This window comes from Phacochoerus africanus, chromosome 8 (assembly GCF_016906955.1).
Source record: "Phacochoerus africanus isolate WHEZ1 chromosome 8, ROS_Pafr_v1, whole genome shotgun sequence".
Taxonomy (NCBI): domain Eukaryota; kingdom Metazoa; phylum Chordata; class Mammalia; order Artiodactyla; family Suidae; genus Phacochoerus; species Phacochoerus africanus.
The window spans coordinates 553,921-577,269 of record NC_062551.1 but is presented as its reverse complement, the minus strand read 5'-3'; the positions used below and the strand labels follow the sequence as shown (position 1 = coordinate 577,269).

Here is a 23,349-nt window from a genome sequence, read left to right as displayed (position 1 = left end):
GGGACCCGGCAGGTGGCAGCAGCAGACCGCGCTGCGGGGGGGACGTCTGACCCGTCCTAGTGACCACACGGGGCAGTCCTCGCCTTTTCTTAAATGACCCCCGAGCACCCAGGGTCGGGGCTCACCATCCCTAAAGTGCTTTCAAATAAAGAACTCGCTTTAAAAAGGTGCGTGTTGGGGGGGGAGGGGAGCTGAACCCCTCTCCGACCTCGTGCTCTGGAAGCGAGCACCACGCGTGCGGCGTGGCGGCCGAGCCACGACGTTGCCAGGAGGCCCCGGGCCGGTGGAGTCTGCACCGCAGGCCGACTCCACGCTCGGCGGGACCCTGCCAGCGTGAACGGCTCAGCCAGCCCTGGGAGCGGCCGCTTTTGCCCAAGTGGGACACCAGGCAGCCTCCCGCCGGGGCGCCCCCGCCGCTGAATGAATGACTGACGGGCCTCTAGGTTTCCACCGCCCTGCAGCGTCCCGGGTGGAAAAGGAGGCTGCTGGGCTGGCCCCCTGTGCGATGGCAGGGGGCTCTTCACCCTGCAAAACTTGCCAAGGCTGCGGGAGTTTGGGGGTGGCAGGGGTGGGCTGTCTTCCAAACAAGCTGCCCTTTTCCTGTGGCTCTGAGACACGTGGTCACGGAACCCTTTCGGGAAGCTGTGACCGTGTCCCGTCCTCACGTACCCGACTCACCCCTTACTTTTCTTTTTTTCCCACTTTTGACCCATTGCTACGTTCACTGCACATGAAGGAAATGAGATGTGCGTGGCACTTCCAGCGGGCAGGCCTAACTTCAACTGGGGAAGTGTCCTGGGTGGCTCCCTTCGAGCCGGCTGGGGGGACGAGGTGGCGGGGTGAGAAGAGCGACCCCTTCACCCTCGTCCCGGGAGCCCGGGCCCGCAGCGGCCTGGGGGACGGTTCCTCTGCGCCGCACCCGCTGCGGTGGTGCGCGGCCGGGCACGGGAGGTGGGGTCCCGCCTCCATCAGCCCCACGGGGCTGCGGGGGCCCAGCCCGCCAGGCCTGCGCGGCTCGGCTGCTAAGCGTTCACGGGCGACCCCGTGGCCCCCCTCGCGCCTGCGGACGAGGGCTTGCTTCTTACTTGCTAATCTCTATCTCCCCCCCATCCTCTGCCCGCTGCACTGGTCAGCGCGTCCAGGGCAGGGGTGGTGGGCGGGCGCTGTGACCTCTGAGGAGGGCTCAGGGTGGGTCCCACAGAGGCCTGACCGCCAGCTGGTGACAGGAGCTGCTCCCCGCACACCTGGACAGGAGGGAAGACACTCTAAGAGGCAACACGGGGGCGGGCGGCCTGGGGGGGCCCCAGCGAGCCTGAGCTGTCGTCTCCTCCGCACGCGGCCCGCGGAGCCGCCCCCGCCCAGGGAGCCCTGGGTCCGCGGCCGCTGCCCGGCGGGGCTCACCTTCATGCGGTCGTACTTGTCGTCCACGTCCTGCAGCCACGAGATGAACTGGCGGGCGTTGAACCGGTCCCTCACCGACTTGTTCTCGTCACCCTGCAGGGAGGGCAGGCGGCGTGTGGGCGTCTGGGGGGCGCGGCGGGGGCCCCGCGGCCCAGGACGGCCAGAAGGGAGGTCCCCCTCCCCTCCCCTCCCGCCACCGCCTGCAGCGCGAGGGCCCTGGGGACTCCGGCGGCCTCGTGCCTGGCGCGGCGCCAGCACACGGGCCTCCACTTGCTTGGGAACAGCTGGCGCTGGCCGCTGGCCCCATCTCTTCATTGTAAAAGCCAGAAGGGTCTCTGGGGAGGCCTGGGCTGGTCCGGGGGTCCGGCCTCCTGTCCCCCCCCTGCCCTGTGGGCAGCAGCCCCTGTGCCCCCGGCAGCCTCCCCTTGCGGCCACACCCGCCCAGGGCGGAGACACGTATTTGAGGAAAAAAAAAAGGCCGCGTGGGGCCCCCTCTCCCCTCAACACTCAGAAGAACTAAGAAAAGCCCTTCCAGGTTAGTGGAAAGCCGAAGCTCCCACCCAAGCCACGCGTCATCCGTCTGGTTTGTGGACAGATGGCTCTGCTCGGGGACAAGCCCGGCAGTGCGCCCAGGATGCCAAGTGGGCAAAGGTACGAAGGCGGGTCCTTCAAGAAGATGCCCAAGTGAGCGCCAAGTCCTTAAAAGGCGCAAGGAAGAACTCGGTTTCTAACCACCGCACCCCCGTGTCACGAGGCGGCCCACCCGGGCCGCTCCTCCGTAGCTGTGGGGTCCCTGGAGGATGTGTGTGCCGGGGGCCTGGACGACAGGCTCTGGGCTCCGTCCTAGTCAGTGGCTGCCGGGAGGACGTGCAGCTGAGTGCGCCCTTCCCGCCCGGGCGGACGCTCAGACGTGTCTGCTGGCGCGGGGGGCCGTGGGGGGTGGGGGGGGAGGCGGGCGGGCGGGCTGGGCCCGCAGCAGCACAGTCAGGGCCGACCGTGCGCCCTGCCCCAGACCAGCACGTCCCTCCTAAGAGGACCCCAGGGCCCGCGCGCCCGTCGAGGAAGCACCGGGGCTCGGCGGCCTCAGGCGCCGACACCTCTGGGCCCTTGGCTGCGGCTCACGCCCACCGTCTGTCCACGAGGGTCGGAGGCGCCGAGAGGGGCTCTGGCAGGGCCGGCCCCTCGCCCGGCCGGCCGGCCGGCCACCCACCTGGCTCTCCAGAGGCATGTTGTACACCTCCGAGTCCAGCAGCATGGTGCAGGCACTGAAGGGCACCGCCTGGTTCGCAATGGTCCTCGCCGCCCGGCAGTGCACCCGCAGGATCTCCTGCTCGCAGGAGACGATCAGCTTCTCCTGGGGGAGAGGGCCGGGTGAGCGGAGGCTGGCGGCCGGGCGCCCGGCGCCCTCGCCCGCACGCTTACCCGCTCGATGCTGTGCTGCAGCCGCAGCTTGCCCCGCACGGCCTCCTGCTGCTTGAACAGCTCCTTCAGTGGCTCCGCCAGGGAAGGCGGGGGCGCGATCTGTGTCACAGAGGGCGAGGCGGAGGGTCAGCGGTGTGTGCGTGTGACACACGTCCCCGTGAAACCCACGCACCAGGTGGCCCCGCAACAAGCAGGTCCTCGGCCACGTGCCCTGCAGGGGGCGGCAGCGGCCGGGAGGAAGGGTGGGGAGTGGGCTGCTGCGAGGGGAGGGCGCCAAGGACAGAGCGTCTGCGAAGATGGAGGCGCGGGCTGTCCTGTGGGTCCAGCCACTGGGACGCAGGCACCGTGAAGCAGCTCACTCGCCTGGGTCCCTTTGGAGGAGCCCCCGCAGAGGCCGCTGCTCCCCGCGCGCACAGGCAGCGAGTCCCCACAGCACAGGTGCGCTGGGATACCTCGGGGCCCAGGAGCGAGTGTGTGTTTACAAAAGACGGGCCATCGAGGGGGCCCTCGTGGCCAAGGACAGGCAGACCATGTCCCCAGAGGAGCCCCTCTGAGGGGCTGAGTGGCGCAAGATCAAGGCCCGTGCTGCCTTCAGACGGGCCCGTCTGAGCTCAGCTCAGAGGGTGAGAGGAAGTCGTGCAGCCGCACCCCCTGGCCAGCACCTGCCCAGACCCCTCCGTCTGGGGGCCCAGGGTGTCGTCTTCGCCTGAGCCCACGCGGGCCCCCTGCAGCGGTGCCGGGCGCGACGGCAAAGGTCTGTGTACGGGGGTCTCGTGCGGAGCTGTCTGGGGGCTGAGGATTGCTTCTTTTGGGGTTTGTTGTCTTTTTAGGGCCACACCTGTGGCACATGGAGGCTCCCAGGCCAGGGGTTGAATCAGAGCTGCAGCTGCCCGCCTGCACCACAGCCCGAGCAAGGTGGCATCCGAGCCGCGTCTGCGACCTACACCACAGCTCAGGGTGATGCCGTATCCCCAACCCACCGAGAGGCCGGGGATCGAACCCAAGTCCTCTTGGACGCCAATCAGATTCCCCTCTGCTGTGCCCCAACAGGAACTCCAGTCGGGGGACTTCCAAGGCCCCACCTCCTCACCTTGCTCTGCCCTGAGAGGGAGCCGAGCCCTGGCCCGTGTCCGGTGGGCAGAGGCTCGGGCCTGTGCTCTGCCCACCCTCACCCAACAGCTTGGGTCTCAGCTGGCCTGACAGGACAGGAACCTGAGCTTCCTCTAGGACAGGCTGGGGCCTTAGGAGCTCGGGGGCAGGGCACGGAGGGACCCATGCTGTCTCCCTTCCTCTAGATTGCAGATGGTCTACGGCAGCTGCTGCTTGTTTCCTTAATAAAATTCAGACAAACGGCAGCAAGCCTCCCTGAGCGGACCCCGGAGATCTGGTGGGGCGGGGGCCGGGGCAGCCGCCCCCAGCGCTTGCCCTGCGTGCTGCTCAGAGCCGGTCCTGGTTCGGGAGACATCTCCCGCTCGGGCTCAGTGGCCAGGACTGCGGTGGGACAGCTCTGCAGGCCTCTGGAAGTGGAGCACCTGCGCCCCGGGACCTGGCTCCTCCTGGGCCCAGTGGACAAACCTAACAGAGAGCCCAGCTCCTCCTCCGCGTGGGAGGCGAGTCCGCCACGCGCAGCAGTAGCCCCGGCTACCGCTGGGCAGAGGCCGACAGGAGCCCCGGGGCCGGGCCGCCGATGGGCAGGGTTCGCGGACGTCACGGGGGGGGGGGGTGTGCGCGGCGGGGCCCGCGGAGAGGGGGGCGGGGCCCGGCTCGGACCGGGCAGCCCGGGGGCCAAGGATGGACCGACTTCAGAGCAGGGGCGTCCTCAGGCCGCTGGCAGAGGAGCCAGAGGAGCCGCGCGTCAAGGGGCGGGGGCGGGGGCGGGGGTGGAGACCGCAGGCCTTGGTGGAGGGGGACCCTGAGGCCGGCGGGGGGTCTGTTTCTGCCGCGCGCCCCGCCCCGCCGCGCCGGGCTGGGAGGCGACAGCGCAGCGGGTCCCCGCCCACTCACCACGGGGATGTGCAGCTTGCTGAGCGGCTTGCCGTCCAGGAGGTAGGAGCCGGTGTAGGTGACGTACTCGGCGTAGCACTGCGGCGCCTGCGGGCTGATGTAACAGAGGATCTTGCGCTTCTCCTCGATCTTCTTCCGGATCTGCAGGTACTCGAAGTACGGGTTGGACCTGTCACTGTGGTACGGCTCGATGGCGTCCAGCTTGATGGCGTCCACGATGGCGGCCAGCGTCTGCTGGATCACCTCCCGCGTCTGCCGCGTGGACGTGTGCACCTGCGGCGTCAGCTGCTGGCTGGAGCGCTGGAAGCGGCGTTTGCGCGGGTGCTGGGCCTGGGGGTCGTCGTCCTCGGAGCCGCGGCCCTTGGCCCTGGCGGCGGGCGCGGGTGCCGGCTCCTTCTCGGCGGGGGGCGAGCTCTGCTTGTGCTGGTTGGCCAGCATCTGGGCCCGGTTCCTGGTCATGCGCTGCGGCACCTCCTCCACTTTGGGCGCCTTGGGGGCCTCCGCCGTGGGCCTGGGCTCCGGCTCGGGCGCTTCGGGCTGGGTGCCGCCGGGAGGCCCCTCAAGCCCGGGCTCGTCCTGGGGGCCAGCCCCGTCCGCCGCGAGGGCCTGTGCCGAGCCGTCCCCAGGAGCGTCAGGTGGGCCCTGGGGCGCGGCCGAGGAGTCCGGGCCCTCGGCCGCCTCCTCCCCACTCCCCAGGGGCCGCTGCTCCGAGGGGGCCGGCGTGGGCCCCGAGCTGGGCTCGGAGTCCTGGGGGCCCCTCCCCTCGGGCCCGGGCCCCGCCTCCGCCGCGGCCTCCGGCGGCCCGGTGGGCTCGGGTTCCTCCGAGGGCTCGGCCGCGGGCTCGGCGGGGAGCCGAGCAGCCGCGGGGTCCGGAGGCAGCACGAGCTGCTCCTCAGTGGCCGCTGCAGCCAGGTCGCAGGCGCCCGCGGCCGCGGGGGCCCCCGCGGGGCCCGGTTCTGGAGGAGCGGGAGGGGCCTCGTCCACAGGCTCTGTCTCCACGTCCGAGCCGTCCTTGGCCTGGAGCGGGAGCTCCGGCAGGGAGAAGGGCCCCAGGTCCAGGTCGTCCTCGGTGGCGGGGAAGGCACCGGGCCAGGGCACCGGCTCCACCTGGCCGAGCGCGGCCAGGCCGTGGCCACCTTCCAGGAAGCTGTTTTCCAGGGGCCCCAGCGCCTCCACCTGAGCCACGCTGGTCACACACGCGGGCTCCGGCGGCCCCTCGGGCGCTTCGGGCAGGGGCTTGCAGTTACTGAAGAAGGACTCCAGCCTGGAGGGAGGGGCGAACGGGGCGGGCTCGTCCGAAGGCGGGCCGGTGGCCGGGGCCGCGTCCCCCGCCTCGCCTTTGACTTCCAGGCCGGGCTCGGTGACCGACAGAGGGTAGGAGACAGGGGACACGGGGTAAGGGGACTCTGGCTGCAGGGACTCGGCGGGGCAGAAATGTTTGGGGGACTCCGGGAATCTCTGTGGGGACTTCAGCAGGAGGTCCGACCCCACGGGCCAGCTGACGGGGTTTTCGGGGGCACTCCCGAGGAGGCCGGAGGCGAGGCCCTGCTCGGCGGCTGTGGGGTGCGCCCACTCGACCGGCTCCTCCGTGATGACCGTGCTGAAGGGGCCCTCGTCCAGGGGCTCCAGGAAGCTGGGCTCCGGGGGGATGATGGCCGCGGTGGCCTGCTGGTCCTCCGTGGCGTCCAGGGGGATGCCAAGGTCCGGGGGGAGGGTCCCCTCCATGGACGGCGCCAAGAGCTCATCTCTGTGTGGAGGGGGGGACTTGGCTTGTAAACCGGAGAAGGCGCCCTCCGGGGAGGGGACAATGTTGACCGCGGCTGCGGGCGCGCAGTGCAGGGCGTCCGCCTTGGGGGAGGGGATGCCGTAGTCCGGGGAGTAGTACCCCGGCGACAGGCAGGCGAACTTCTCGGCGGGTCCAGGGGGCCCAGGGGCCTTGTCGTCCAGGTGCGGCCCTGGCGAGCTGTAGCTGGACGCAGCGGGGACGCTCTGCTGTCTGAAGAGCTTGTCCCCCACGCTGAACTCGTCCTCCGGGGTCCTCCTGACGTCCACCGAGACCGAGCGGTACAGGCTCGTGCACAGCGGCCGCGTGGGTGTCTGGCCCGGGGTCTCCGAGACGGCGCTCGCAGCCACGGAGAACCCGTCGAAGAAGGAGGACGCGCAGGCGCTGGCGGCCGTGCTGGAGACGGGCTGGGGGTCCGTGCAGTCGAACATGAGGTCAGAGTAGTCGTCGGCGCTGCAGGACGGGGTGCGGGGCGTGTGCATGGCCTCCTCGTAGCTGGGGCAGGACACCACGGAGGCGGGCGTGGGGACCCCGGTGGGCCGGCCGTGGTCGGGCCTGGGAGACGCGGGCAGGACCTCTTTCATGTGCGGCCCCGCCAGCCAGTCCCGGGGGTCCCCGGCGGGGGCCGGGTGGGGCCTGCTCTCGGCGGCGGCGGTGGCGGCGGCGGTGGCAGGGGCCGCGGGAGCTGCCTCCTTGAGCTTCTTGTCCTTCAGGGCGGGGTCCGGCCCCAGCGGCTTCTTTGGGGGGGCGTCCAGGCCCTTCTTGCGCGCGTCCTCGGCCAGCCTCGCCTTGTCCCTGAGCTTGGGGTCCCCGGAGCGGTGCCGCAGCTTCTCCATCTGCTTCATCCTCTCCTTGTGCCGCTTGTGCCGCTCCTCCACCTCCAGGTCCTTCTGCGACAGCATGCGCTCGAAGCTGGTCATCATCAGGTCGCCATCCCCCAGGAGCTTCTCGCGCGGGCGGGTGTCCCTGCGGCCCGGGTCTCGGGGCGCGAGGAGCCTGTCGGCCGCGGCGGCCGCCTTCTCCTTCTCCGGGTTGTCCCTGACCTTCTCCTTCGGCTTGCTCTCGCCCAGCTTCAGACTCTCGTCCTTGGGCCTGTCCCTGTCGCGGGCCGCGGGCCGGGGCTCCTCGCGGTGGGGCCGCAGGGGCGCGTCCCCGTGCCGCTCTCGGTGCCGCTCCTTCTCGTCCCGCCACCTCTCGCGGTGCTTCTCCCGCCGCCTCTTCTCCTTGAGGAGGCTGGGGGCGCCCGACCCGAAGGGCCGCAGCTCCTTCTCCGCCTTCTTGGGAGCGTTGTCTCTCTCGGGCTCGTTCTTGTCCTTCTTCTCGGGGGGGAAGAGCTCGATGGGCTTATCCGGCTCGTCCTCCGCGTCGGCCTTGGCGCCGTAGGGGCCGCCGCCGTAGGCGTCGGCGTCCAGGAAGTCCTTGTCGTGCTGGCCGGGGTCCTTCCGGCCGCCGCCGCCCAGCTCCTTGTAGTCGTCGCCCTTCTCCTTCCTCTCGGGCTTTTCCTTCCGGACCCGCTCCCGCTCGTGGCTCTTCTTGGACGAGGACGAGGAGTGCCGGTGCCGCTCGCGCTCCCGGGCCCGCTCCTCCGGGGGCTCCGGGAAAGACACCTCCAGGAGGGCGCTCAGGCCCGGGTCCTGGCCGCGCTCGGGGAAGCTGTCGGAGGACACCTCGCTGGCCTTGTCGTTGGCGTCGTCGCGGAAGTCCTGCAGCGCCTCCTCCTCCAGCCGCTCCAGCAGGCTCTTCTCGGCGTCGCCGCCCTTGCCGGCCTTCCTCTCGCGGTCCAGCCTCTCCCGGTGCCTGCCCTTGGCCTTGTCCTCCGCGGGAGGCCTCCTGTCCCCCTTGTCCGGCGGCTTCTGCCTGGGCCGCCTGTCCTGAGCGGCGTCCACGGCGGCGCGGTCCCTGCGGTCCCGGGCCCGCTCGGCCGCCTCTCTGTCCCGCCGGTCCCTGGGCCTCTCCGAGGCCTTCTCCTTCCTGTCCTTCCCGCCGTCCAGGGCGCCCTTGTCCTTCTTCCTCTCGCGCGCCTCCTTGTCCTTCTGCTTCTCCGGGTGCTGCCGGTCGGCGGCCGCGTGCTTGCGGGGCCGGTCCAGGGGGAGCCCCTCGTCCCTCTCGGGGAGCCCCTCCCCCCGCCCCTCGCCGGCCTCTCCGGCTTTGGAGCCGCTTGCCGTGTAGTCGTCCTTCTCGTCCTCGCTCTCGTCCGTGAATATGTCGGCAATGTACCAGCTCTTCTCCTTGCCCTTCTTCTCGTCTCTTCTCTCGGCGAACTCCTCCGAGAGGGCCCCGGGGAAGGCCTTCTCCCGGCCGCCTTTGCCTTGGTCCAGGGGCGCCTTCCTGTCTCTGTCCTTGCCGTGCCCGTCTTTGTGCTTGTCCTTGGCGTCCCTCCTCTCCTTAACACTCTTCTCGAACTCTTTGTCCTTGGGGCCCTTTTCAGGGACGGCTCTCTCGCCTCTGTCCTTGTCGCCGGGCTTGTCTCGGTGCTTCTCCGGCTTCGCCTTCTCCTTCTTCTCCTTCTCCCTCGCCGCCTGCGGCCGCTCCCAGGGCTCCAGAGCCTTCCCCAAGTCGCAGTCGGGCCTGTCCTTGAAGGCGCCCTCGCAGCCGTACTCCCTCAGCTCCTCCCTGTGGGCGTCGTCGGGCTTGGCGCGGCCGTCTCTGCGCTCCTTGGCGGCCTCGGGGGGCTCCTTCCTGTCCCGCCCGCCCTCGGCCGACTCCCTCCTCCGCTTGTCCCGCTCCGGGAGGTGGCCGGGGCCGCCCCGGTGCTTCTCGGCCGCGTGCTCCCTCCGCCGCTCGCAGCCCCGCTGCGGGGGCTCCCTGTCCTTCCTCCGAGGGCAGGCGTCCTTGTCGGCCCGCTTCTCCCGGGCCTTGCTCTCGCGCCGCTTGTCTCTGGGGTCCTCCTTCACCGTCTCCAGGATCAGCCTGGCCACGGAGTCGGCCTTCAGGTCCCGGTAGTCCGTCACGGGAGAGTCCCAGCTGTCGTCGGCCTTGAAGTCGAAGGAGGAGTCGGACAGGTCCGAAAACCAGCGGTCCTGCGGGTCGTCGGAGAGGCTGAACTTGGCGTCGTCGTTCTCCAGAAACTGGCCTTTGCCGCAGAACTCGTCCGCCGCGGCCTCCTCCCTGCAGGCCTTCTCCTTCCTGAGCGCCTTCTCCCTCTCCCTGGAGGCCTTGTCCTCTCGCAGGTCGTTCTTCCGCTCCGACTTGGAGGGCCTGTCCTTGCACTTCTTCTTCCGCTCCTCTCTGTAGAGCCTCCGCTTCTCCTCCTTGGGGGACTTCTCCTTCGGCGGCTTGTCCCGCTCGCCCCGGCCGCCGCCGCCGCGCTCCTTCTCCTCCCGGGCGGGCCGGGCCCCGTCCCGGGCCAGCTCCCTCAGCCTCTTGAGGGGCTTGTCCTCTCTGGACGCCTTGGCCGGCTCATCCCTGAAGAGCCAGTCCTTGTCGTCGGCCTTCAGCCGGCCCAGCTTGTCCTCCCGCTTGAAGTGCTCGCGCTCGTGCTTGGCCGCCTTCAGCCTGCCCTCGGCGGGGGCGTCGCCGTCCGAGGGGGCGCCCTTGTCCGGCCTGGGCTTGGCGTCCTCGTACTCGTAGGCGAAGCCCTTCAGCGCCAGCTCCTGGCTGACGGCGCACAGCCCCTTCTCCTTGGTCCTGTGCTTGTGCTTCGTCTTGTGTTTCTTGACGACCTTGCCCTCCCGGTCCAGCTTGGGCACGGCGCCGTCCCCGCCGGCGTGGAGGGGGCCCTTCCGGTCGGGCAGCGTGCTCTGCAGGCCCCTCTTGCGGTGCTCCTGCCGCTTCCGCACCGGCTTCAGCGACTCCACGCTGGAGCCCTCGGAGGAGCAGTCAGACTCGCTGCTCAGTCTCGTCCTTGTGGAGTCTGACAAGGAGCTGACCTCCGACCAGGCGGGAGAGGAGATGGTCTTCCAGTTGTCCGTCCGCCAGTGCTTGGCGTGCGGCTCCGCGTGGCTGGAGTGATGCTTCTGGGGGGCGGCGGAGCTGCCGTGGGACGAGGTGGAGGAGGCGGACAGGGAGCTGAACAGGGCGGGGTCCTTCAGCACCAGCGGGGACTCCTTGAGGCAGCCGGGGCTCCCCGCCGAGTCCCCGCCGTCCCCGCCGCTCTCCGAGGACTCGCTCTCCGACTCGGACGAGCAGAACCTGTCGCTCCGCTTCCCAAAGCGCACCTCTTTGCCCTTGACCTCCTTCTTCCGCTTCTTCTTGACTTTACCCTTGTCCCTCGGCGGCTTGGCGGTAGGAGGCTCCCGCGTCTTGCTGCCGGGCAGCAGCGTGGGCGCCGAGAGTCGCAGCTTCTCCCCCGTCCCCACGGCGACCCCGACGTCCTCCTCGTCCGACGTGTCCGACACGATGCGATGCGACGCCTTCTTTGGTGCCATGGCGCTGTTTTTAGTGTAGCTCTTCACTTCCATCTTGGGTATCGAAATAAAACTATTCGCCTTGGTTTCTTTTCTGTGGTCCTTTTTCAGCAGGTGTTTGTCGTCCACGGGGGGTACCCTGTCCTGCTCGTCGTCCTCGTCGAACTCGTACTCGTCCTTGATGGGGGTCGCAGTTTTCTGGGGCTCGGGGTTCTTGGCCTTGTGCTTCAGGCCCTTCTCGAACTCGGAGTCCGTGTTGTTGCCGTCCACCGAGCTGGACGGCGCGAACGACGGGGCGTCCTCCTCCTCGGAGCTCTCTGCTGGCAACAGGGAGAAAGCCGTCAGAGGCGGGGCCCTGCTCGGGAGAGGGGGCTGCGGGCGGCCTGGGGCGGGGGGTGGGGGGGGGCTGGCGGGGGAGGGGGGGCAGGCTCCCACCAGACAAGCACCAGCACAGCGGGTTAAACCTGAGGCCAACCCTGGGCGGAGGGAAGCCCAGAGAGGCCTGTACAGAGCCGGCCCCTGGCGCGGAAGCCGCCGTCGGCGCTCGGTGTCTGAGCAGGCCAGGAGGGCCGCCCGCCCCGCCCTGCCCGCACTGACCGGCCGAGCTCTCCTCGCTGGACGTGTAGGTGCCCTTGCCCAGCAGCAGGTTCACCATGGTCGGGGAGCTGGCCACCTTCAGCGGCGTCTCGCCTTTCCGGTTGCTCTGCTGCGGGTTCCCTCCGTACCGGAGCAGCAGCTTCACCACCTGCAGGGCAGCAAGACACGAGTCAGGGACTTGGAGAAGCACGGAGCAGCCGTCCTGCCTGCGCAGAACTGCAGCCCAGGCGGAGCCCCGGGTGGCCAGGTGGGGGCCGGGGCTGTGCAGCGGTGCCTGGGGGGGGGCCCTCCCGCTCGCCAGGAGCCCCTGTCACCCAGGCTCCCTGCCTGGCAGGGCGCTGCAGTGTGGCCGGGTTCTGGCCATTAGAGGGAAAGGGCTTTTCAGAACAGAAAAACAAAGACCCAGCTTCTTCACGTTTTCATTTGTTTTAAAAGCAAGCTCGCCGCGTCCCTAGTTGCCCATGGTCAGGGTGGGTGTCACTGACACTCGGGCTGGCGTGTCAGCTGCGTGTTTTAACCCAGGCCCAGGCCAGCCGACTCACTCGAGGAGCGGCAGAGCTTGCTGTACTGCGCGTCGCAGAAACTGCGACGGTGACAGACAAGGTCTGAGGCCCCCGATCGATCACCTTCGGCAGCTCTCGCGGTATTTCAAACCCTCCACGAGCACAGAGTTCGCGGGTCGCTGGGGTGCAGAGGCCATCAGAGCTGTTTGCCAGGAAGGCGCCTGGCAGCCCTGGTCTGCGTGTCCTGGGACACGGCTGCCGGGCGCGTGGCAACCACCCTCTAGTGAAGACGCATCGGGAGCCACGGAATGCACACGACCGGCTTGGGTGAGGGCACTGTCTCCCTGACCTCAGACCCAGCCTCCCGGGGGGCCCCTTCTCCCACCCGTGGTCTGGCTCCTTCCTCACAAGTGGGGGGCTCCCCTCCTGTCCACTGTGCCAGCCGAGGCCACTCCAGCTGCAGAAGGCCACCACGTTCCTTGGCCACGGCCCCTTCCTGCATGGCCAGCACACAGCCCGGTCCCTCACGCTCCCCTTTCTCCGGCCTGTGAGGACCCTTGAAAGCCCCGGGCCTGCCTGGGTGACCGGGGTCAGCCCTCTCCTGGGCCTGCCCCTGCTCCCGCTTCTCGGCACCCTCGTCGCCTGAGGCCACATGTGCACACGTGCCAGGTCAGGACAGGGAGGTCTCTGGGTCCCACCACCTGTCCTCCCCGCCCGGTCTGGTTACTGGTTACTCCACCGTCCAGTTTCAGCAGAGATTACAAAGGCAGAGGCTCAAACGACAGCTCCTGTCCCCAGCGGCAGCGCCCGCCAGCCCCCAGCCCCATGGCACCCACACCTGCCCTCCCCCTAGGTGTGTTTAGCAAATCCAGGCATTTCATAAACTTTGTCAGCACGTTTCTCTAAAAGGGCTCTCTTTTTATTTATTTTTTTAATTTATTTTTTTGCTTTTTAGGGCTGCACCGAGGCATATGGAGGTTCCCAGGCTAGGGGTCCAATCGGAGCTGCAGCTGCCGGCCTACACCACGGCCACAGCAACACCAGATCCTTAACCCACTGAGTGAGGCCAGGGATCCGACCTGCAACCCTCCTCACGGCTCCTTGTCGGACTGGTTTCCAACTGCGTAAGAGGCACTTTTAAAAAGACCAAAAAACGCCCCTGCAAAGGGGACTGTGAGTCCCAGCACCCAGCCTCGCAGAAGCCTCAGCTCAGAGTCCCCCCACCTTCCCCGCACTGACCTGTCTCCAGCTGAGCTCGCCACCCTCGCCTCACTGCAGGTTCCCTGGCCCCTGCCAGATGGCCCACAGGGCTGCCACCAGAGAGCACAGGGAACTCACAGCTGGTCAGCGTCCCTGCCACGCCTGCTGCCTCTGAACAGACCCTCGCTTTGTGCCTGGCCTCCCTCTGCGGCGTCAGACCTGGCGGCTGAGCCCAGGTTCTCAGGGGCTCGTGTTGGCTGCCCGGGTCGGGGACTCCCAGGTCTGACAGTGGCACAGGGACGGGACAGAGGTCCCCTCCTCTGGGGAGGGCTGCTCCCCCACGACCAGAGCCGGGCCTGCCAAGCCAGACGCAGATGGCGTGAGAGGTGTCCAGGTGCTGACCCCGGACAAGCCAGCTGGCTGCTCAGGGAGGACAGTGGGGATGGGATGGGGTGTGGGAGCCTCACTTCCTGGTGACCCAACAGCAGGACGGACGAGGCAGCAAGCTGCAGCCCAGTGCTCGGTGGGCGCGGGCCTGCAGGGAGGCGCCCACCTTGTAGTGCCCGTTGTTGGCAGCGTCGTGCAAGGGCGTGTCGTCGTCCAGCCCCTTGGTGTTCACCTCCGCGCCCGCGGCCAGCAGCTGCTTTGCGACGTCATAGTAACCCCGGTTACAGGCCTCATGCAGCGCCGTCCAGCCTGCAAGACAGGACACTTGACACCTGCAGTGCGTAACCCCCAGGAACGCCACCCCCACCTCCAGGCGGCTCTCGGGAAGGGCTCTGCCCAGGACAAAGGCCTGAGGGGCGCCTCTGGTTTGCACAGGGACCTCCAGCTGGTTCACCTGCAGAGTAACAGGGGAGATCGGACCAGCGACCTGGCAGGCACAGCCCTGCTGGACACAGTGTCGGGAATGGCAGCCTCAGCCCGTCCTCAGTCAACACGTAGGGAGGGAGGAAAGAGGGCAGCGGGCGGCATGCAGGGCCACAGCCACAGGTCTGGAGGTGGCCTGCGCACAGACAGGGCCACCCCGTGGCCAGACTGCAGTGCTTTGGGAAAGCCTCAATTTAGGAAAACTGCTTTTTTAAAAAAAGGTGCTAAATTCGGTGTGCGTCAGACACCCAGGGCCGTAGGGAAGCCGAGGCGTCTACACGGAGTCCTCCCGCGCCGAAAGGCAGCCCTGAACCCCCGGCACAGGCAGGGCGCCCTGTGCGTCTCACCAGCTCGGAGCTTCACGGTGACGGTCCTTCCTGGGGAGGCTGGGAGGCTCACGGGCAGGGAGCCACCCTCTGCCAGGGCGGCACGGAGCCAGAACAAGCCCTCCAGCACAGAACTGGGGCTTAGAGAACACGTCAGAGGAATGTCTAAAAACTCCTCAATTCTCTTAAAAATAACGAAAAATAAGAATATAGTTTTATTTTGAAAGATTTCCCCAGAAACAGGAATTCTCCCTCCTCAGAAAGAGCAAACCACAGGAGTCCCTGTCGTGGCTCAGCAGTAACGAACCCAACCAGGGTCCACGAGGACACAGGTTTGATCCCCGGCCTCGCTCAGCAGGTTAAGGATGCGATGCTGCCGGCAGCTGTGGTGCAGGTCGTAGTCGCGGCTCGGATCTGGCGTGCCCGTGCCTGCGCCCGCGGCTGCGGCTGCAGCTGCAGCGAGGGCCGGTGGTTACAGCTCCGACTGGACCCCTAGCCTGGGAACCTCCACCTGCCGCAGGCGCGGCCCTAAAAAGACGCACACGCACACAGACCACACTGCATTCGTGCTGGAGAGTGTCTGCCGGGCACGACGGGAGGCCGAGGCCGCGTGGCGCCTCCTCGGGGCCCCTCCGCACTCACCCGCGAAGTCCTTGACGTTGACGTCCGCCCCCTCGCTGATGAGCTCCTTGATGCGCCGGGCGTCCCCCCGGATGGCCGCCCGGTGCAGGCGGGTCTCCCCACGCTCGTTTCTCTTGTTCACTTTATCTTTGGTTTTTGAGGCAGAGCTGGGTGTCCCCTTCTGACACACCGTCGACTGGGAGGGGTGCTTTGGTGTTGTGTCCACTGCAGGCCAAGGAGAGGACAGGCCAGGTCACCCGGGGAGGGGGCACCTCAGACCCTGGGCCACTGTCCTACCCTTTCCATGGGGCCGCCCGCGGGGGCACAGGGACACCCCCCCCCCCGCCCCGGCACCCGGCCTCACCCGGGCTGTTGGCAGACTCCTCAGCCGTCATCTGCATGAGGAGGGCCACTTGCTGGCGCTCGGAGAGCGGGTACCCGGCCCGGATCCCGGACAGCCCCATGCCAAACAGCAGCCCGGCCTTGCGGGGGACAGGCTCCTTCTTGATCCTCTTCCGCTCAGGACCCTGCTTCTCTGTGAGCCGGTGGGGAGAGAGGGGAGACTTCATGCCATGGGGCCCTCAGACTCCGGAGCCCCGCCTGGCACCATGGAGCCCCGCCTCCCACCCCACCGCTGGCGGGAACAGGGGAGGGGCAGAGCTGGCAGCCCTCTCGCTGCCATCGCCACCTCTTCCGGCAGCAACTGTGATGGGGATCCGATTGCGACACCGCGTCACCAGCCACTGAAGCCAAGCCTTGGCCCCCACCGACCACCTACTGCTCCAGGTGCCTCCCCAGACCGTCCCCTGCGCGAGGCGGGGGGACAGCCGATGGCCGACGTCCCGGGTCACACAGGACAGGTCTCGTAGCAAGCTCGTGTCTGTGGTCCAGGTCCTCCATCCCCGCCCCGCCTCCAAACGGCTCAGAAACCCGTGGAGAGATCAAGGCTGACTCGGCAGTACTGTACCTTTCTTCTTGCTTCTAGGCGCCTCCATTTCAGGCCACGGCGCTTCGAGGAGCGAACCAGCCTTGCAGTACCACGGCGTGGACTGGGCTGGAGGCATCTAGAGGCATCAACACAGAGCACTAACGAGACACGGGGACAGCCTCCTCACGGCGAGCACGCCCTGCGCTCCTCCGGCCCCTCGCCAGGCCCCCTGCCACCTCCACCACGGACGCAGGGCGCCGCTCCTGCCGCCAGGGGCAGGGGGGACGCAGCAGCACCAGGCACCAGCAACCGGGAGCCGAGAGCTCACTCTCCTCACGCTCACCCTCCTGCTCGGGGCAGGCGGGGTTCACCGAGAGCCTCCGTTTCCCCCCGCCACCCTCCCCCGCTGCCCTGTGCATTCTGGGGGCCAAGTTGGCTTTGGGGTGTTCCAGGTCACAGGGTGCAGACTGCAGGAAGGGGAGCAGGGCTGCCACGGGGCTGGGCTCCCTGGGGGGCGCTCCCTGCTCTCGGGGTGGGGTGGGGGGCAGCACCCACAGAGGAGGGCGCCTCCTCTCCCAGAACAGCACCCCTTTACCACCTGCTGCCTCAGGCCCCATAACCATGCCATGGTCCATTTCCTTCACGGTTTTCTGCACTGTCACCTCCTTGAAAGGTACTTTAAACCACCCTCTTATGGCTAAAGGTGTGACCGGCTGAGAAGGCTGGTCTGTGGTTTAAGGCCCAACTCCCAGGTACCACCAGCAGCAGCGAGTGATCTGTCAGCAGCCCACCAGGCGCAGGTCTGAAAAGGGGTCCATTCTACCACGAACGTGCCTCTGGGGGACCCAGGACCCGGCTCATCCACCCCCAGGGACCCAGGAAGCTTAGAGAAAGAAGCGAAGCTGCACAGCAGCAGCTCAGCCACTGGACTGGCCAGGGCTCCGCTTAAGAAGTGCTCCAAGGGCCACAGCGCCTCCCCCGAGACCTGACCGGGCCCACCTGGCCCGCCCCCAGGGGCACTCCCGGTCCCAAAGAGCCGGAGCGCCGGGCCTCTCGGGGGCCCTCCCCCTACAGCCCCACTGAGCACGCAGTCTGGAGCCTGCTGCCCACCTGCCCTGGGACGGAGGGACTCCAAGCCCAGAGGAAGAGGAGGCAGGACCTCAGCAAAGCACACGCCCCCATGGTACCCACCAGGTGTGGGTGGCATCTGCCAGTTCTGCAGCCTCACTTTGGACCTGCCCCGCATCACCGCCACGTCTGTGCCTCTGGACAGACACGCCAATGATTTCACACACCAGAGGAACCCAGCAGAAGGCCACAGCCTCTGTCTTCAAGTGGCTGACCGATGCCGTGGGTGGTGGACATGCAGGAGCCAGGAGGCACCACCAGGGCTTCCCCCTGTCCCTCCGTGAGTGGCAGCTGAGACACACGGCTGCCCTAGGGCCCAGAGACTCTGAGCCCTGCTGCAGAGCCGGGCCCTGTGGTCTCAGGAGGGGGTGAAGGTCGTGTGACCTGTGCACAGGCGGCCAGGAGATCCCCAAGGCCGAGGGCACCCCTGCGGGGATCCCATGCCCTCACAGGCCCTGCCTACCCACACGGGTCAGGGAGCAGCTGCCCCTCCGCTCTTCCAGACTTAAAATGGGCAGAGCCCCAATGGGATCCCATCTCCTGAGATGCACTTTCTCGACAGATGTAGCTGCCCACGGGGCCCTGTGGATGCCCCACCATGGCCTTCTGCTAGGGGTCTCCTCCTTCTTCTTCTTCTTCTTTTTTTTTTTTTTTTTTTTTGCTTTTTGCTTTTTAGGGCTGCACCTGCGGCATATGGAAGTTCCCAGGCTAGGGGTTGAATCAGAGCTGTAGCTGCCAGGCTACACCACAGCCACAGCAATGCCAGATCCGAGCTGTGTCTGTGACCTACACCACAGCTCACGGCAACGCCGGATCCTTAACCCACGGAGCGAGGCCAGGGATCGAACCTCTGTTCTCATGGATTCTAGTCGGGTTCATTACCGCTAAGCCACAACAGGAACTCTAGGGTTTTGTTTCTAGTATCCAACGGCAAACGAAGTAGAACTTCCCCAAATCCCAGAGGGCATGAGCCAAGCTACAGATGAGAAAGCTGGCGGGTCTGCACGGGCGCCAAAGAGCAGGCTGGGCGGCAGCAGGGCCGGGGTCTGTGGCGGGGGAGGTGAGGGCTGGGGGTACCGCGCCTTCCGGCTCCTGGTGAGGGCAGCCGTGCCCTCTTCCCAGGCTGACAGCAGGCGGTCCCCTGCACCCCCCGCAGAGCATGGCCACGTGGCAGGGCCGCATCTCCACGCACACTAACGGTCGCGGCACTGGGCCTCCAGGAGCTGAAGCCACGTTTTTATCGCCTCTTGCTGGGACACCCACCCCACCTCCCCAGGTGTCCCCGGGGTTCCCACGAGGCCCTTTCAGGCCCACCTGGAGGCTTCCTGCTGGGACGCGGCCTCTCCTGGGGAGTGGGCTGCAGAGGGCGGCCCTGGGGGCTCTGTTACAGGACACCCCCACCCCCCCCTACAGCTCAGACTCGCAGGGAAGAAAAGACGTGTCTGAGTTACAGTGAATTCTGGCCGCAGAGACGGGGACTCCCCGGAGGAAGTCTCTGCAGGCGACGCACCAGCAGTGTCCAGTCTGCGGGGTCAGGGCGCTTCCACTTGCAGGATGTGCTCTGCAGGCACAGCCCACCCAGCCCCCTCCTGCAGCTTCAGCGGGACTCTCATGCTGCCCTCTTCCCCCACCGTGACTCCAGCTACGCCCTGAAGCCTGGGCCCCACCGCCTCCACAAGCAGGGCAGCCCGTCTCCTTCGAGCAGCCCAGGCTGGGGCCCCTCCCGTGTCCTGTCTCTTTCTCTCTGGGCCTTGGTCAAGGCGACGACTTTAGCTGTAACTTCAATCCACTCGGGCCTGCCTGTTGGGCCTCCTAAGCTCGGAGTCCGTGCCAGTGCTAACTCCCCTCTCCCTATGTTCTGGCCTTAAAACCCTGCCCAGCCAGCCGTCTGCACCCTGTCTTGTTCTGGTTCCCCCCCGCTTCTCCCTGCTGCTCCGTCTCCGTAGCTGATCCTTCCACCAGGAAGGCCTGAGGTGTGAGCAGGCGTGGCTCTCACGGGGCCCTTGCTAGGCCCTCGCCCGCCCACAGCCCCCCAAGCCCTGTGCTGGCAGGTAGTGGGGAGACACACGCCCACCGTGTTCTTCCTAGGCCTCTCCAGCCAAGGGCGGTCTTGGGAGACATCGCGGCCCATGGTACCCACGGGGCTGGGGCGGGGGGTGGGGGGCATCGACGTGCAAGCTCGCCCCAGGCCAGGCGGACTGATAGCAGCGGGTGGGACCTGGGTCTGTGGCTGTCTCGCCAGCACCTGTCTCATGGCCTCAGGAGCAGACCTTCCTCGCTGAGCGGGCCTATCTCCACGCTCAGTCAGACAGACAGACTATGGCCCAGGAAGCTCAGCTCATGGACAGACGCCCTCCCCGGCACCACACTCGCCTCTGCTGGGGGCATGGGGCTGGCACGGGGCTCCCCCTCCAGGTTCCTGCTGTCTCTCGCCTTTAAAGGAAGCACCCTTGCTGCAGGAGAGAGGGGTCTGTGTGGCCTCTGAGAGGGAAAGGCCAGCCCCAGGTGCTCTGGCTGCAATGGGCGGCTCCATCTGGGTGAGGGCACAGCAGTGCCCGGCCCACAGGGGCCCGCAATCAAGAGGCCAGTTTCTAGGAGGTGAAGGGGGCATGAAGGGCCAGACAGCGACCCCCTCCTCCGCTGCAGCAACTGCACCAGTTCAAACTCCCACTGGCGCACGGCGGTGCCCTCTGCCCAGCTGACAGGCCCCAACCCTCACGGTGTCGGCAACAGGGGCCAGCGACCCACGCCAGCCCTTCCGGCTCTGGGGTCCTGAGAGCTCCAGGTCACCGCGTGGGCGGCCGTGCCCTGCTGGCCAGTGACCCGGAGTGCAGGTGGAACCCGCTGCAGGCACGCGCAGGCAGCCTGCACTCGGCGGGACATGTGCTCGGCGCTGCGAGGGACCTGGCGTCTCCCTGCACACCCAGGGCAGCCCCGGAGCAAACGTCACAGCGCAGGGAAGACCGTCCCCATGACCTCAGTCCCCAAACCGCGACCCAGCCACTCGCACGGCTGCACCGCGGAGTCCACACAAAGTCAAACGGGAGCACCTCAACCTGTCCTTGTCCCAGACACGCGGGGGGCGGGTGACAGGGCTGGGGTCAGACCCAGGAGGAAGCCCTCAGGGCTGGTTATTATCCACACCATCCTTGCGGACTTTGAGGCTGGGTGGGGACATTCAAATGCAAAAGGCAGAACAGTAAGGGGCACCCAAGCAGTGCTGCGCCCCTCCCACCCAACGGGCTGCTCAGGCCAGAGCTCCTGGCAACCCCGGGCTGCGCGCTCTTGGCAGGCCGCCCCCAGCCCTGACTAAGCACTGTGGAGACCCGCCTCCCAGGGCCAGGAAGCCCAGGATGGTCTTAGGCAGGCGGGACTGGGGACGGGGGCGTCCTTTGAAGGAGGCCCATCAGCTGGTGGGGGTGGGGGGCCCTACACGGAGAGACTCCCTCTTGGCACTCGGAGCCCCTCACCCAAGTGCCAGGCTGCATCTTCCCAGCAGAGGGCGCTGGAGGGACGGCAGGAGCAGGGCTGCGGGGGCAGAAACCCTTTGCATAATAGTTCCCACCCACGGGCCTGACCCCAGCTATCTGCTCAGCATGACGTGCAGTCAGAGTCAGAGGCCCCCCGCAAAGGGACAGCGGACACTCCCACCCACCAGAGAGGCCACAGGTACCAGAGGCCACGCAGCAGGGAGCCCAGTGGAGTCAGCCCCACAGGCCATGCTGCAGCGCTGCTACCGGAAAAACCACTCGACTGGACTTGCGGTTCAGCCTGTGTTGCTCAGGGGTCAGGGGTGCCCTAACCTGCCCCCCGGGGGCCAAAAAACCAGTGAGGGGCAGACGTCCTAGTTCATGCACAGAATCGAGCCCCTGCCTGAAACCCAACTTTGCAAACGTTCCTCACTGTTTGCACGCCCCCCCCTCCCACCAGGGGGGTGCCCGGGAAACCCCTGGGCACTGAGACGCTTGGAGTCCGCAAGGCTTTGCAGACACCCCAGCAGCTGGGACAGGGCAGCAGCCCGGGAACGGCCCAGAGGTGACAGGACCTCAGCCCCCAGCCGGCTCGGGAACCAACAGCAGCAGCACACCCTCCACGACAGAGCTGGCACAGATGCTCTGGCCCTAAGGCCTAACACACAGGGGCCCGGGTGCACACAGCTCACCCTCTGCTCCTCGCCTCGGCCTGGCCCTTCCCTTCCTTGCACCCAGGCCAGCACGACCAGACCCGGCTCCCTGGCCTCTAGTTAACCCAGGTCCAGGCTCCACAGCTCCATGAATGGAGGCCGTGGCACAGACATGCCTGCCAGGCTGTTTCCTCTGCCACGTCTCCCAATTTTCTTGAGTTTGTCTCGTTTCTGTCCCTGACACTTTCCTGCAACCTGCCACAGTCCCTCTGGTGCAGGATGCCCCCACCAGATCCAGGGCCTCACCCCAGGGCTGCAGCAGGCACAGGGTCTGCGGTCAGATGAGCAGCAAGCAGCCGGCCCAGGATCGAGAGGAAGAGAGCGAGCGGCCGGCAGAGGGGCTGGGTTCTTGCCTGGACCCGGCACGTGCCCCACGAGCAGCTCGAGATGGAAACTGGAAAGCACGCCTCGTGCTGCTAACCAGGCTGCGCCCACGCACCCACAGCCCTGCTTATACGTCCCCTTGGCTTGCATTTCAAACAACGGGGTTCGATTTTTCTGCTTTTGCAGCCCTGAGGGAAAATGTTTACCCTCCAATGTGAAGCCCTCGGGGGATTAAACAGCACAGGTGCCTGGAAGCCTCGAGGGCGAGAAGGCGGCCCTCACCCACCCATCACGTCACACGGGGAGGCCCCTGGGCAGGCGCGGGCTGGGGGCGCTGCTGCTTTGCACGCTGGCGGGAGTTCTCTGCATGGAAGTCACCCTAGCGTCAGGAAGGGGCTCACTCCAGCACCCCCAGGTCTGCTGCAGGACTGGGGCGCCTGCCCTGGGGCACGTCCCCGAGCAGTACCTGTGTCCGAGTCCTTCTGCTCTCCATGGGCCCCCACGGTGAAGGGCAGCTTCCGCTTGGTGGCTCGCTCTCTCACGTCCTTTCCATCGCTGCGGTCCAGCTTCGGGGTCTTGGGTAGGGAAACTTTATCTTTATCCTGGAAAAGAAAGCGGCACTTGCAGACCCCAGCCCTCAATCACCCCCTCCAAGCGCTCACGTCTCCCAGGACTTCGCTCCGCGGCAGGAAAGCCCATCTCTTACGTGGGCAGCTAACAGCCCCCTGCCTGCCAGGCTCCGGTGTGCCTACAGGACCCCATCCTCCCCGAAAGCCAGGGGGCCACGCTCACCGGCCAGGCAGGGGGACAGAGCTGCTGCTGAGCCCCGACCCCGGTCCAGTGTGGCCCCATTTCTCACCCCAACTCTGAAGGAGTCTGGAGAAGCTGCCCCTAAGGAATCTTCCCGTAAGTATGAAGGAACAGAGACAAACAGCAGCTGATTCGGTAAACAGAGAAAAGGCGCCTCCACGGCTGACAGACCCCGCCCTCCACCACCAGTCGCCCTGCGGAATCCCGAGCCGGCCTCCCGCCGTCCTGCAGTGCATCTGCCCCACTGCCCTGCGGTGCCCCCTGTTCCAGGGCCCGTGCTCTCCTCCTCCCGCGTCATCCCCACACGCCCCCGGGCCTGAGCCCCGCGCCGCAGGCCTGTGACGCTGCAGGGCTATCCTCAGGACCTGTGCAGCAACAGCGGCCCAGCAGAGCCCGTGCAGGCAGGCGCCCCAAGCAGCGGCCAGCGAAGAGGGGCAGGCAAGGACCGAGAAGCCCGGAGGTCCAGCAGCACACGGGCCTCGGTGTCACCATCTGCAGAGTGGGAGACGGAGCCCAGTCCAAGGCTGGGGGAGGGCCCGGCGTGCAGAGCTGCCAGGCCAGAGCGGGGGGGGGGGGGGGGGGGGGGGGCAGGCTGCTTGGTGGAGTCTTCAAACGCCAACCGAGACCCCAGCTCATCTGCCCCCTGGGCACAGGGCCAACGCGGAAGAAGGGCTGCTACAAACACACATCGCCCTTCCCCACCAGCAAGCTTTCCTTCCAGAATTCTTCCCAGGGAGATGGCTGGCAAATAGACTGTCTTGAGCACTGGGCCTCAGGGGCCCCGTGCAGTCCTGTCTCCAGGACCCCGACAGCCCTCCAGCTTGACGGCATGCAGCGGTGGTTACCGAGGGGCAGCCCGCAGCACACACTGCCAGCACAGAGGGCGTCGGCGGGCAGAGCCCA

The 23,349-nt window shown here is 67.4% G+C and overlaps 1 protein-coding gene across 6 annotated transcripts in view; it reads right to left on the bottom strand.

Moving 5' to 3' along the window:
* ANKRD11 (ankyrin repeat domain containing 11) overlaps positions 1-23,349 on the bottom strand; it is a 155,566-nt gene that overhangs the window by 1,571 nt on the left and 130,646 nt on the right. For 2 of the 6 annotated variants that reach the window (XM_047789090.1, XM_047789091.1), the window contains 9 exons: positions 22,103-22,238; positions 15,438-15,608; positions 15,095-15,298; positions 13,810-13,952; positions 11,554-11,701; positions 4,828-11,276; positions 2,824-2,922; positions 2,612-2,755; positions 1,402-1,494 (listed from right to left, as the gene is read on the bottom strand). In XM_047789090.1, the coding sequence (XP_047645046.1) occupies positions 1,402-1,494; positions 2,612-2,755; positions 2,824-2,922; positions 4,828-11,276; positions 11,554-11,701; positions 13,810-13,952; positions 15,095-15,298; positions 15,438-15,608; positions 22,103-22,238 (7,587 nt within the window). Of the gene's footprint in view, positions 1-1,085; positions 1,245-1,401; positions 1,495-2,611; positions 2,756-2,823; positions 2,923-4,827; positions 11,277-11,553; positions 11,702-13,809; positions 13,953-15,094; positions 15,299-15,437; positions 15,609-16,040; positions 16,138-22,102; positions 22,239-23,349 lie in introns of all 6 variants that reach the window. The other 4 variants (XM_047789093.1, XM_047789094.1, XM_047789095.1 and 1 more) reach the window with 4 other exon arrangements.